The sequence below is a fragment of the Anastrepha ludens genome, chromosome 5, assembly GCF_028408465.1.
Source record: "Anastrepha ludens isolate Willacy chromosome 5, idAnaLude1.1, whole genome shotgun sequence".
Lineage (NCBI taxonomy): Eukaryota > Metazoa > Arthropoda > Insecta > Diptera > Tephritidae > Anastrepha > Anastrepha ludens.
In genome coordinates, this window is record NC_071501.1 from 48,143,958 (window position 1) to 48,158,013 (window position 14,056).

Here is a 14,056-nt window from a genome sequence, read left to right on the forward strand (position 1 = left end):
GCAGACGAGCACCATACTGATAAGACCTTTACATGAATCAACGCCTCCTAACAGTGGATCGTCCGCGACAAGTTTAATACAAGATAGCGGTCATGGTCATGGCGGGTTAGTCTGCAATAAACTATATTTATTGAGATTTATAAGTTTCCGCATTACTATTTCATATTTCTTTTATAAATATACATAATTAACACGATCCTGTCACACCCTTTAAAATACGCTTTCAATATTTGCCTTTATAATACAGATATTTTCTATATCTTTTTTTTTATTTAAGTGCTTTGTCTTCTGCGTCTTTTTTGTATTATTTTGTTTTTAATTGTTATACAAACTCTGCCTAACTCAGAGTGCTGATTGGTACCTGATTTGATTGGTCAAAGTGAGAGTATTTGTATTTTCTTTCCCTCTACTTCTTTCAGCTGTACTCTGAATAACCCACCACCTTGTACAGATTGGCCTTGCATATGGCTAGGGCTTTCAAAAAGGGATATAACAATATTTTTATTAAAAAATGGTCTGGCTATGCCAAAACGTCACTCAAGGCTTACATTTTTATCATAATGAGGTTCACGAATGAAAAACATTTGGAAATTTATTAAAAATTACTACCGAAGTTTTAAATCCGTAGTTGCAACTATTTATAAGACGTGCCCACGTCAGTTCACAATGTGGACAAATGTCACGTAAAGATCTATTAAACGCACCAATAATTCGTTTTCTAAATTAAACATGTATAAGCGCCTTCGATTCACCATTTCTCTGCTCGCTATGTTTAGACTCTGCTCGGTTGGCCCAAAATTTGCGTGTGAAAGCAACAATAAAGTTATCGAGCAAGATTCGCCATTAGCGAGTATAATTATAAGTCCGGTCCTATGACTCACTATTTTCAATACTGCCAACTCTTTTCTGATATTAGGCAAGTTTCATTAGGCTATGTTCAGACACGGCAACTCTTGTCGCGGAAAGTCGAAACTTTTGGTAGAGAGATCGCCTGAGAAGAGGGAAGTGCACAGAGTGGCTATGGCCCTGGAAACAATCTTTGTGTTCTCTTTTTTTTCATTGTTGTTGACTGTAGACTAAAAACAAAAACAAATGCAAACAACTATATTAGCCGTATCTGCACGCAGTCCTACTAGTACTCATTAAGTGCTTCCAAACAAATGCCGTTTTTGGCAGCTCTTTTTTAGCGATGTCTACGTATACTGACTTATGCCAGTTGCTTCATCTATTCGCCCCTCGGTAACGGAGGGCTTATGTGTAAGAAATACTAAATTATTGTGATCTGCAATTAAATTGTACGGAAGTAAACAGCTACTCTGAACTTACTTCTTTACAGGACGTAGCTTCAAACTCTTCCCTAAATGCTCGAACACCTTAAAACAAGGCTGATAATACATCAATTATTACTTTTACTAATCCCAAAATATTGGAAAATACCCTCATTAGCATGACCGTCGTAGCTGATGGGATTGGTTTGTGACTACAAAAATTTGGAAGTACCCGGGTTCGAATCTCCGGGCATGAAACACCAATTGAAACAAAAAATTTCTTGTATTTTTGTATTTCTGCCATGAAAAAACTCCTCATAAAAAATCATCTGCCGTTCGGAGTCGGCTTAAAACTGTAGGCGCCTCCATTTGTGGAGCAGCATCAAGACGCATACCGAGGAGGAGCTTAGCTAAACACCCACAAAAGGGTGTAAGCGCTAATTACTTAGTCCTACCAAAAGTTCTGTTACAAGTTACGTCCGTTATAGATATGTAATTATAAAACTTTTTTTAATGAAGCTAGTTTTAAAAAAAATTAATTTTCATTCGAAATGGTCACCATTAGCCTTTACATAAGCCTTCAAATGATTAGGCCATTCAACTATTGCAGTACGCACGCTTTCCATAGGAGTTGACGAAGCTGCTGGAACCAAACCAAACTGTTTGTGACTCTCTAAATTTCTGTGAGGTCCTCGACAGGCTATGTTCTCCAATTCTGACCACAAACACCGTCCAATGGATTTAGATCTGGACTTCCAGACGGCCAATCTTCTGCAGTTAGGAACTCAGGAATATTGTGTTTTAGCCGCTACTGGGCTTATGGGCTGGATCGGAATCTTGTTGGAAAATCCAACGCTCTCCATTAAAGAGAGTACGACTCAACTGCTTCGCCACGCCTTCTAAGGTATGCTCCTGGCACACTTTTGCCCCGGACTTAACACCTGAAGAAATGTTACGCCTTTACAAGACACTCCCCACCAAACCATTACGGAGGCTGGATGGTGGCCATGCTGAACCTTTGGAATAACATTTTTTGCGTCTTTAGAAGCTTTAGCATCGATTTTGTCGTTTTACTTATTAAAAACTTCTTCAACAGTGAAAATTTTTTCATCTGTGAAAATAATATTTTCATGGCCGTTGACCGTGTGCCACCGAAGCAGCTGTTTGCATCTGACGAGTCTAATTTTCTTCAAGTGCGTTGCCAAAGGAAGACCAGTTGAGTGAGACTTTCATGAGGAGATTATCTCTAATTAGTCTTGACATGGATCTGGTCGATACATTCATATCCCTGGACAAGACTTTCTGCTTTCTAAGGAGATTTCTCCAAATTCTAACTCGAACGGCTTTATGGCTGCACTGGTTCGAACCTCGCGAGGACGGCCACTTCTTTTTCTGTCTATCACTTCAGACATTTGGGAAACGATTGATCGTGCGTTAAACCAACATTCTCGAAATATTAAGTTTTTTCAGCAATTCGTAAATCTCACTTGCACTCTTACCACCCTTATGTAATGCAATCACTGCAATACGACTTTCCTCAGCCCCTACTCCATTGTTAACACGCGAGATTTGCCACGAAACTGAGTATAATTTCTGAGTAGACAATAAATATGAACAAAAGTAAAAATAACGGAACGTTTTTCTGCGAATTTGTTCTCGCAGAATTTATGGTAATATATGTATGTATATATAACTTGTGGAATTTTCTATTAGATCACAATACAAATGAGTTCGGAATAATGTAGCTGTTTAAACTCCTAAACCTCGTGACTTCAAAAGCTATTTCTCATGCCTTTATTTCCATCTGGGGCAAAAAACTCTCACAATAACTGTCTGCCGTTCGTAGCCTTTCATTTGGTAAACATCAGGACGGTCACCACGAAACTTAAACAAACACTTCTTATTTTGATAATTATATAAACAAGGGACTTTTGAAGCTTAAAAAAATAATATATATTATTTTGGAAAATTATTTTTTAATTTTTATTTCTTAAATTTTTAATAATTTTATAAAATCTCTTTTAATTTTAAAGCGCTTTTGTCATGGCACTTTCTTTCGGATACACTGGTACACTTTTTCACTAGAATTTTATATATTGTACTTAATAACCATGTCCATATGTTACAGGTTTTTACTAATTTTATTAACAAATTGTATTGCATACTAACCTACTTTTTGATATAACTTTTAAAATATTATATTTATTACAATATATTATTATTATTTATATTGACTTCATATAGCGCATGTAAAAGTTGTAAGCTGAAAATGAAAAAAGCGGAAATACCCCCATTTCATGGATATTCAGTTCGTAATTTAAGCTCAATTCAAGCTAATCAAAGATTGCACGCTTTTTCAGGGTAATTTTTACTAATTGTATTTTATGTGTCATGGCATACATACATATATATGTACGCGCATATGTAAATATATGCATAGTTTTTTAATAAAATATTATGTAATGGTACTTTTGTATGTTCCCAGCTGTATGTTAATATACCTATATGGTGTATAGGTATATGTGTGTGTATGAATTTATTCGTATATACCATATAAATATGTTAGAGGTGTAGCGAATGTTTAGTTGTAATTATTTTGTAAAATAGGGGTGAACATTTAAAGTGAAAGCATCGAACAACCTTGTAATTTTTGACAGCCGTGTCAGATCGTTAAATGTCGTATCGCATTGGAAGCGGTAGGCGAAGAAAAGTGTAGCACGGACAGAAAGAGATAAAGAGAAGAAAATTACCAGGCGGTCGCCGTAGCCAAATGGGTTGGTGCGCTAATGGTATCGGTGAATCAATGAGTTATTTTTTTTTTTTCTTTTGCCGTGTCCATGTGGCTGTCAGTTCAAGACAAACCAGGCGAATTCATTCTTTGTTTTCTACTTTGCCAATACATTGCTCTGACAATCAAACATGCAACACATTGTTGTTGGTCTAGTGCCACCGCCTTTAATAAATGCAAATAAATATGACGTACATACACATACATAGATATGTAGGAAATGAACTATATCGAATGCGTTATTACTGTCAGATTTCAAAGTAAAATTGTTATTTATACAGGGTGGTTCATGTACTGGTTTATTTTTAAAAATTTCAAAACATTAACACAAACTTTTTTCGGCATATTATTGGATAGATGTAAAGAGCAAATATTCCCTTTATTTATAGAACGCAATTTCATTCATGTGGTTGCTTTAACTGGTTTCGCAGTAGCGCGTCCTGTTAGCCCAGTTTTTCAATACCTTGGCATTGATTTCTGACTGGATATTCACTGCAATGGCCTGAATCGTTAATGGATTGTTCGTATAACATCAATCGGTTCTTCATGTCACTCTACAAAAAAGTTTAACGGTATCAAATCGCGGCACCGCCGAAACGGCTGCTAAACGATTGCCGAAATAGACGCTCCATAGATCGATTGTGGCATGGCGCACCATCCTGCTGAAATTAAAGACCTTTCATGTCCATGCCTACAATTTTAGCCAGTTTTTTCCCCCCAGGCCTCTGAAATAGTGTTTTCAACACTATTTTCAAAGAAAAATGTGCCAATGATGTAACCACGCGAAAATCCGTACAAAACTGTCACTCTTTGAGGGGCATCGGCTTCTCGACGATCACATGCGGCAATTTTGCTTGTTAGCATAGCTGGTGAGTGAAAATGCGCTTCGGCAAAATATCTATTTTCAATAAACGCACTGTTTAGTCTACACAACATTGACTTTGGAAATAAGTTTGAAATATTTCCCAAAAATTTTTAAGCGTAAAACGATTCATTTTGTTTCGCTGTGATATTGATTTTCTGTTAAGATTGCTAGCAGTCATTGTGAAAGAAACATATGATTTAAAACACACAGTATGGACCAGCCCATACGTACATATATGTAGGCAACCTTGGCAACCTTGTTGATATATTCAAACATTTTATAGCGAGTGGAGCAAAACTTCACCAGATCTAAAAAGAATTGATATCTTACCCTAGCATATGCATGCACATATACATATAAATTTATTAAACATTTAGTGTGAGTGAATTTATATTTTTTATTTTATTTTATTATATTAAGAATTAGGCCATAAGTTGAATTCGAAAATTTTAAAAATATATAGAAATTTTGCATGTTAACTTTAAATGCGCACTTTTTAATTAGATAAATTTTGCACCAAATTTCTTTTGGTTACACATTCGAATATAAAACATTAATGTCTCCAGCATATACCCTTACAAACTTACATTAGGGCGGTCCTTATTTCGAAACACTTGAGTTTTTGGAATATTTCACCAAGTTTTTCCTTTAGATATAAAAACAAATATTGTTCAATACCAAAAAAAGCCGATATTACTCTCTGGTGTTCTAGTGTGGTGGACTGCATTAAGAAAAACGACACACAAACACCTGTCGAAAGCATTCAACATCTTGGTGCACTCTGCACTTGAAAGAATACCCAACCTACACCCATTGACATTGCCGCAGAAGGTCTAGCAGCTAGACCTGCCACAAGACTTAACGCAACATGCAAATTTACCTGTAATATATTCGGACATAGCTCAATAGGTATGAGTTATCGGACAAATATGGATTATATGACTCCGAAATACAATTGGGTGGAAAGAGTCCGAACAACAATAGAAGAAGAGGGGTGGAAAAGAGGTATGAAACCTATCCCCAATACGCTTAATATATTTATTGACGGCTCGCAAATGATGGACGGAGTAGGTGCAGGGATTTATTGCGCAGAGCTAGACATCAGGCGGCCAATTAAGCACCCGGACCACTGCAGCATTTATCAAGCAGAAGTCTTTGCGGTAAGAAAGCAGAAATAGCACTAGTAAGGACATCGCGCAATTCCAACATAAAGCAGGTAACTGGGTGCCACATCAATTGAAGGATGTCGGAGAGGGATATCGAGAGACGTTTGGTAACGTGTCAGATGCTTCTTGAACGGCAGAAAAGAAAAGGTTTTCTGCATCGCATCGACACTGATCGAAGCGTCGAAAATGTTGTAACCTACCAGGGGAACCAGGTCCACCGACAGCGAACAAAAATATTCATGCTTCAAAGGTTATGTTGTGCATCTGGTGGGATCAGAAGGGTGTAATCTATTATGAACTCCTTAACACTAAACCTACCGATACTTCATGTATATCTATTCCTACCACAGCGGGTCAAGTGACCCGTCTTTTAAATGTTATATATATATATATATCATTCAGCACAATTTTACATGAATAAAACAATTTTTAACAAATAACGATTCAAAATTATTTATTAAATTCAAAAAACATAAAAATAATACAAGAAAAAAATTAAATATTCTTCAATTAAATTTAAAAAAAAAATAAATAATATGCTAATTTTATTCATATTCCGCATATTTTGCAAATTATTGGGTTTTCGAAGGCACATTTACCACACGCATATTTGTTACATTTGAAACAGATTTTTGTAGTTTTGTTTTCTTTGTAAAAACCTATTTGGCACCTTTTTCGCGAATCCGAAATTGAATTTGTTGACGTTTGCTGTATAATTTATTTTTCTTTCTGTTGCTCATGGTGAAAATCTTCGGCAAGTTCTTCAGCTAATTGGAATAAAAATTGTTGTGTAGAAATTTTTTCGCCGGTTGTTTCTCTGTATAAAACCCATGAGTTGATTCCAGCCAGGTCAAGAATATTGAAGAAAATCTGCGCAGGCCATCTTCGCGATTTCGATTTCACAGAGTGTTTTCTTGCCATCTGATCCGTCATGTCCACACCGTATTTAGTACTATTGTAGAATCTGATGGTTTCAGGTATACGCTTACCGTTTTTTTCGATGTTTATAGATGTATGCTTGGAGCTTAGTAGAAGCACTTTTTTGTTTGGCTTACTTTTGTAAATGGTAAGTGAACAATGACTCGATTTGTATAGTTTTGTTGAGAAGCGTGGCATACCATCTTTGGCCTGCTTGGCGAATTTTGGGAGTTCTCTTTTATTACTGCGGATAGTTCCAACAATAGTGGTTCTTTTTTCTAGTAAGATTCCATTTAATTCCCAACACTCGAGAGGCTTCTTCTTCTGTGTATTTTATTATGTGCTCCATTACACGATTTTCAATAAGCAAAGAAAATGCAGTTCTCATTTTTCCCTTCATAATATTTCGTTTGGCAAATGCTGTCGGGCCTACAACCTCCCTAAAAATATTATAATTTGATGCTCGTCCAGGTGTTGAACCTTGTTGTATTTCTTGCCAAATCGTACCATCAGCCGCAATTTCGGTACATCGGTCTTCCACATCACTTTCACTTTCTGAACTCGATAACGGTCTTTTTCTCTTTTGTCCTCTACGTATATTCAAAATATTCTCGTCTTCACTTTCCTTACCTGAGGACTCACATTCGTCCGTAGTGTCAAATGAGTCATCATGTTGTTCTATGCTAACCACTTCACTTTCAGATAGTTCGTCTTCACTAAATTCCGAACACTCTTCATCTATATTATTTATAATTTCTAAAGATTTCAAATATCTTGAATGTTTCGACATTTTTGGGGTAAGAATTATTAGTAAAATAACAAAATAAGAATTCTTGACTCGCAAAATAGCACTATAACTTGCAATGTTTACTGTATGCTCGCTTGGAGTAGAGTGAAATTCGCTATTCAGTCGTCAGTCAACAAAAAATATAACGCAATACAGCAAAGTATATGATGCAATAGCAAAAATGTCTAATGCAATGATTTTGTCGCACAACCACACATACAAAACTTCATAATATCACATGCATCTTTGTATGGGTCAAATGACCCGTTGCGGTAGTTAGGACAGAGTACATATATTTCTCGATAAAAATATTAACAAGAGTGTGTATTAGTGTTAAACCATCTGAAACCATCACCATCGTTACCAACTACACCTAATACGTTTGAATCGAGCTCTCAAAGAGAAATGGCCGGAAAGGGATGGTAGACATGACAAACTGATTTTGCTGCATGACAACGTCAGGTCACGTTGCTAAATCGGTCCAGAAATATTTAGAGGGACTGAATTGGGAAATTTTGCTCGAACCGCCGTATTCCCCAGACATTGCACCTTTGGATTACCATCTGTCCGATAAATGCAGTCAGCCCTTATTGGAGAGCGTTTCACTTCTTACGAGAGCATCGTAAACTGGCTCAATGAATGGATCAAATCAAAAGAACTCGAATTTTGAATTTTTCGTCAGAGGAATCCGTATGCTGTCTAAAAGATGGAGTATAGTTGTAGCTTCTAATGGCACATACTTCACATATTATCATGTATCATTTAATTGTTTAAATAATCCGTAACTTTGGTTAAGAAAGGACGGAAACTTATTCCCATACCCAATAAATAAAATACGTTTTCCACTAAAAATTTATATTTTATTTTTAATCAATTTAAAAATATTTGTAAGACGAACGCAAACTTTATGCACTATGTGTATGTATGTGCAACAAATTGGAAGGGAAAACCTCCAACTAACAGGCTATGTTATGGCTCGTTATGTGAACTGTACGCTTGGCATAGCAAACGGCCGAGACGTCATTACTTGGTTTTCATTAATAGGTCCCTTTTCAGAAAAGAGAAGAAATATAGGTTTAATATTGAATCATGCAGCTCGCGCGGTGTGCGTATTTAAAAAATCCTAAGAAACAGCAAAAATAAAATAATATGAAAAATAATGCCTAAAAATTACATAAACTTATACTACTATGTAATTAAATAAATTGTAAATAACTTTAAAATTTGAGCAACATTCGCCTATGTAATAAAGTAAAGAGTAAACAGTGGTTATGTTCCTGCTCGAAGGTATTAAATACGAAAAAAGCAATTTTATTCTATCATTGTATACGAAGACCGCCCTAAAGTATGTATGTAAATGTATGCATATATTTATATATTATCACCGAAACTCTATATTTTATATGAACTGTTAATAATGGAGCATTTTCTCTTTTCTTATTCTCTGCTTTTCCGTCATTATCTTTTTTTCAACTTTCAACCTTTTACTCTATCCTTCCACTCTCTTTTCATTGACTTACACTACATCATTTTGAAACATAATTTTCCTTTTTTATTCGCTCGCTACCCTTCTTCTCAATTTGCTTTTGCTTTTTGATTTTCCTGTTCTTTATTTAGAACTTCTCTAAGCAGTGCAAGCACCTTGGCATTAAATATTACCCGCCAGCCCATACATATTCCAGAAATACCGCCATTCCGGAAAAAATCAAGTGACTCCGCTGAACATACTGGTAGCAGTGCTAGCAGTAGTCCACAGCGTTCCAGGCAGCCGCTTATTTCAACACCTCCACCCATTTTGCAGCATCAACCCACAAAAATAGCGGAAATACCACCTTATAAACAACGCAAAATTTCCGCTGAAAGTGCCACACATTTACATATGAGTGTAAGATTTCACAAGTATTTTACATGCATACGCTTCCACTAGAGAACGACCGAACAAAAATTTTTAAGGCCGGACTTAAGGGGTTCCGGTGGTCTAGAGCTCGAAAATTTAGGGTACTTTCAGGAATTTTTTTTACAATAAAAAAATGAAAATCGATATTTAAATTTTTTAGGTTTTTTATTTAACTTCTTTTACATACAAAAATGAAATGTTTTGTCTTTAATTTTAATAATTTTAAAAATGGCGCTGAAGCTGACGCTCCCGAAAAATTGGACCTGGACGGTGTTGTCCATTTTAGCTCTTCTATTTATCTGAAATACGAAAATGAATAAAAAAAGGAATTTTAACAAAATGGCGCGGTTTTGAATTTGGCACTCTAAAAATCTTTTTTTCCCAGTTTAAAAAAAAAAAACGAAATAATTGAAATAATAATATGATTCTAATACGAGCGATACCCACTGATGTTGTGAACAACATATTAAAATTTCAAACGATTTGGTTGAATAGGTTTTTTTTTACTACACTCTACTCTCTACTTAGTTAATGGGCTGTAAAAGCTATAATATTGGGAATTTCCGTATGAAAGTTTCACAGTATATTCTTAAGATACTAAATTTTCGAAATATCGAAAAAAACAAAAATCGATTTTTTGAAATTTCTGGACCACCCTCTGGCCGCCTTAATGAATTGAATTACGGCCATTTTGAACCCATGAAAAAGCGAATATTTTAAGGAGTCCAAGTAATAAATAAACAATGTTTTTTTTTAATACATAAGTCTCAATCACATTAATTTCAGTTCATAATATGGTATAATATGTATATACTACACTTATGTTTCTAAAAATAACAAAAAAATATTTCTACTTGCGCACACGTGTATTGGCCAAAGTTCGGCTCTTTTTTGGCCGAAATCGAACTGAAATTTCATGACCGAACATGGCCGAAGTCGAAGTTCCGTCGTTCTCTAGTTTCATACCAATCCTCACCCATGTAAATTCACATTATGTAGTCTGCCTACACTTGACGGTTTATTGAAATCCACTCCCTTTGTGACAGTAGTTTCGTAGTATCGAAAAGTGATTGTAACTGAAACGTATTAGAACACAAACACCCTTACGATGGCATTTTATTTCGTAACAAACAAATAATTAATGATGCATACATTCTTATTAAAACGAATGTATATATTTCCCTTTACATATATATCTACTTGTATATAAGAACATAAAACAAGACAATATTTACTCTGTGATGAAAATCTGTTAATTTTTTTATTGCACAGAGTTTGAAGCTTGGATTTACGTGGTATTAGTAGGAGAATTAACTATATTTTCATAAAAAAAATATATAAAATCTTAATAAGACTCAGATAAGTTATCAAAACATCTCAATAAGTTCCTGTGTTATAGTCATTAAAAGTAGTGTATATACTTTTATGTACATATATAGTTATCTTTTTCTATATTCCTTTATTACATTACTCACTAAGAAAGTTGAAGAAATAGTCTTTGATGTCTTAAGATGAGAACGTATTGGAGCGGCGATCAAAGCAACAATGAAAGCAAAGAAAAAAGCAGACCTATGTGCTTACACTTAGAGCTCTGTTAGCCGCGGCTTAGACTTTACTTACTTAGTTTTCATAGAAACTCAGAGGTTGTTACTCAGCAGGTGATCACGATTGCAGCAGCAATATTTTTTACAATGTTTTGGTTTACTTATCTGTTTTCTTTATCTTTAATTTCACTCTCACGTGTTTTCATATGCTTCACATTTGTATGAAAAATCCATTTTGTATAGTACAATATATTTGGGGAAATAGGTACTATTCAAAACAGGCAACAAATTACATGGCAGCAATGATTGCTTCACGGCTCTCACTTTACGTAAAACACATAACCTAAGAATATAAAACCTACAGCTCTATATGTCTTCTACGTTAAGTGGAGTTTATAAGCTGGCCACAAGCAGGTGTTGCTGGTATAGTAGATTGACCTAAGTTATGTAAAATTATGTATACGTCTTGGCTTACAGCGTACTTACTCATTTATGCGGCTCGCGAAGAAATACTCTTCTAAGAGTTTTTCTTCATTGCTCGTCCTAAAGGCAAACCAGATTTTTTTATTACTTCCACATTCAGTGTAAAAGGGAGTAAAGAAAGTACACTGAAATATAGGGAGGAACTCGAACGTTCTTTTGGGTATAATTGCAAGAATAATAGACACAAGATAGCGCCCATCAGAGAGTGCGTGACGTCGCATTGGTGCATTTGCCTGAAAGAGATGTGAAAATGCGAACAAGAATGCAAGAAGAAAACAGAAATTACACAAGCAACATCCGAATAAATTGCACAAGTGCGATGTCACAAACACAGCGATTCTGTCAAATTCGTTGAGAGCAAAGTAGCGGTACCACGATCGGCGCCATCTTATTATTTTCTCCATTGCGGTATAACTGTAACTACTTGTACATACATATGCACTATATCTACTATTTTTTAAATTCAGTTTCGTAAATGAAAGCGCAATAATATCAAAATGTTGCCGAAAAATGAAATTAGCGTACCAAGATTGGCGGCTTATGACAATTTTAAATTAGTTTTTTACGCCAAAAAAAAGTTTCCCAATTACATACTTAGTAATGTTTTACTATTCAACTATGAGGAGATCAAATAGAAAACCTCCATTTTGTAATGTAAAACTTTAGCCATGTCTGTAGGTCCTTTGGTCCGTCCGTACGCACTCGAACTAAAATTTAAATATTTCAGTGAAACTTGGTATACATTATCCAAGGTAGTTTGGTATTGAAAATGGGTTAAATCCAAAATCAATTTTCAAAAAAGAAATACTACTCAAGAAATATTTAGAAATTTGTGGGGTGTCCACTCCATTTAGTGTATCTCGATAAGGAAATTATAAAACTCGCCCAAATTTTGGTGCATGTATCGCTCTCCACCTCATTTAGATCTGACATAAATATTACCGGATAAAAAAAGAGTCCACTTTTCATATGTTAAGACTAAATTTTTGTTCGTCTGTGTGCGAGGTTAAAAGCCAACTATGTCTATGAGTTAGTTTGTATCCAAACAGGCAGCGCAAATACAATTTTCTTAAAATATGTGTGAATATATAAATTTCGGTCTGAATTGAACTTCCTCAATAGTTTTTGTTTTAGTTTAAGGCAAAAAGTTGCACATCAATAAATAAAAAATAAAAAATTACATATAACATAAATAGAAATACATACATAGGCTATGTACGACGCCGACCGAAATTCATAAATATAGTGTCGAAGCTTACCATGTGGCATTTCTAATGTAACAATTTTGACCAGCATTTACCATTAGCGTCGTCATTGCAAAACAGCGGACCGCTGTTTATACTACAATATTTAACACTTTACTCTCGAAGATTTTTTTGTCGTTTAAACCGTAAAACGCATCCCCTCACATTTTTTATTATTATTAGAGTTTTTCTCCATAGGTGATGTTGTCCTCCTGATTATCATGTATGTCAGGCGATAGCACAAAAGACAAAGAATCGATTTGACAAAAAAAAAGTAATATTTATAATTGTGTATAATAGTTAAGTAGGGCCGAAGCAGAAATGTACCCCCCTTTCCAAACCTGCATTCCGTGAAGGGAATACAAGGTTTTGTACATATCAAGAAAATATTAAAGACTTTATTAATACACTGTTTACTTCGAAGTACAGCTTTATTACTTACTTTACAGTTACAGGTAAAGGGTTGCTACTGAAGTTTCGGGATACACAGGTAGAAATAAACATTTGTAATCGAAAATGTAATTATTTTTCTTACAAAATATTGTCCTTGAAGATCAAAACATTTTTGGATTAGTTTGAAGAAACTTTTGAATCGTGCCGAGATTCACTTTTTCAGCTGTTGGAAAATTATGAGGTATTCAAAGCGAACGGCCAAATGCTCATACAGTATAAAATGTATATATTTTGAACGCTCAAGTATACCTCTGTTTCATGGTATGCCACAAGACAATCTCGTAGTATTAAGTTTTGGCTTACTTTCACGAAATTCGTATCGAAGTGCGATCTCGATTGATTGATTTCTGGGAACCAGTGAGAGGGTGGCTCGTGATTTAATTGATTTTAATTCTATTTATTTATCAAGTGAGATTTAGATAATTTTAGTTATATTTTTTTATCATGATGAATGCACGCAACATAAAGGCCTGCGGCAATTGATAGGACGACACTCTGAATTATATAAGTTTGATAGTTATAAGGTGAATAAAAAACGTATGTACTTTACAAATATATTCGATGTAGAGAAAACAGAAGGTGGCGTCTTCCGAAAATCGTTACATTTGTCTTGACGAATTTGAAATTTTAATGACGTCAGGAT

General features: G+C 34.9%; 1 protein-coding gene across 3 annotated transcripts in view; it reads left to right on the top strand.

The window, feature by feature from the left end:
• The window catches only part of LOC128863716 (uncharacterized), a 68,200-nt gene that overhangs the window by 35,855 nt on the left and 18,289 nt on the right, over window positions 1–14,056 (top strand). For all 3 annotated transcript variants that reach the window (XM_054103022.1, XM_054103020.1, XM_054103021.1), the window contains 2 exons: window positions 5–105; window positions 9,410–9,677. In XM_054103022.1, coding sequence (XP_053958997.1) covers window positions 5–105; window positions 9,410–9,677 — 369 coding nt within the window. The remainder of the gene's footprint in view (window positions 1–4; window positions 106–9,409; window positions 9,678–14,056) is intronic.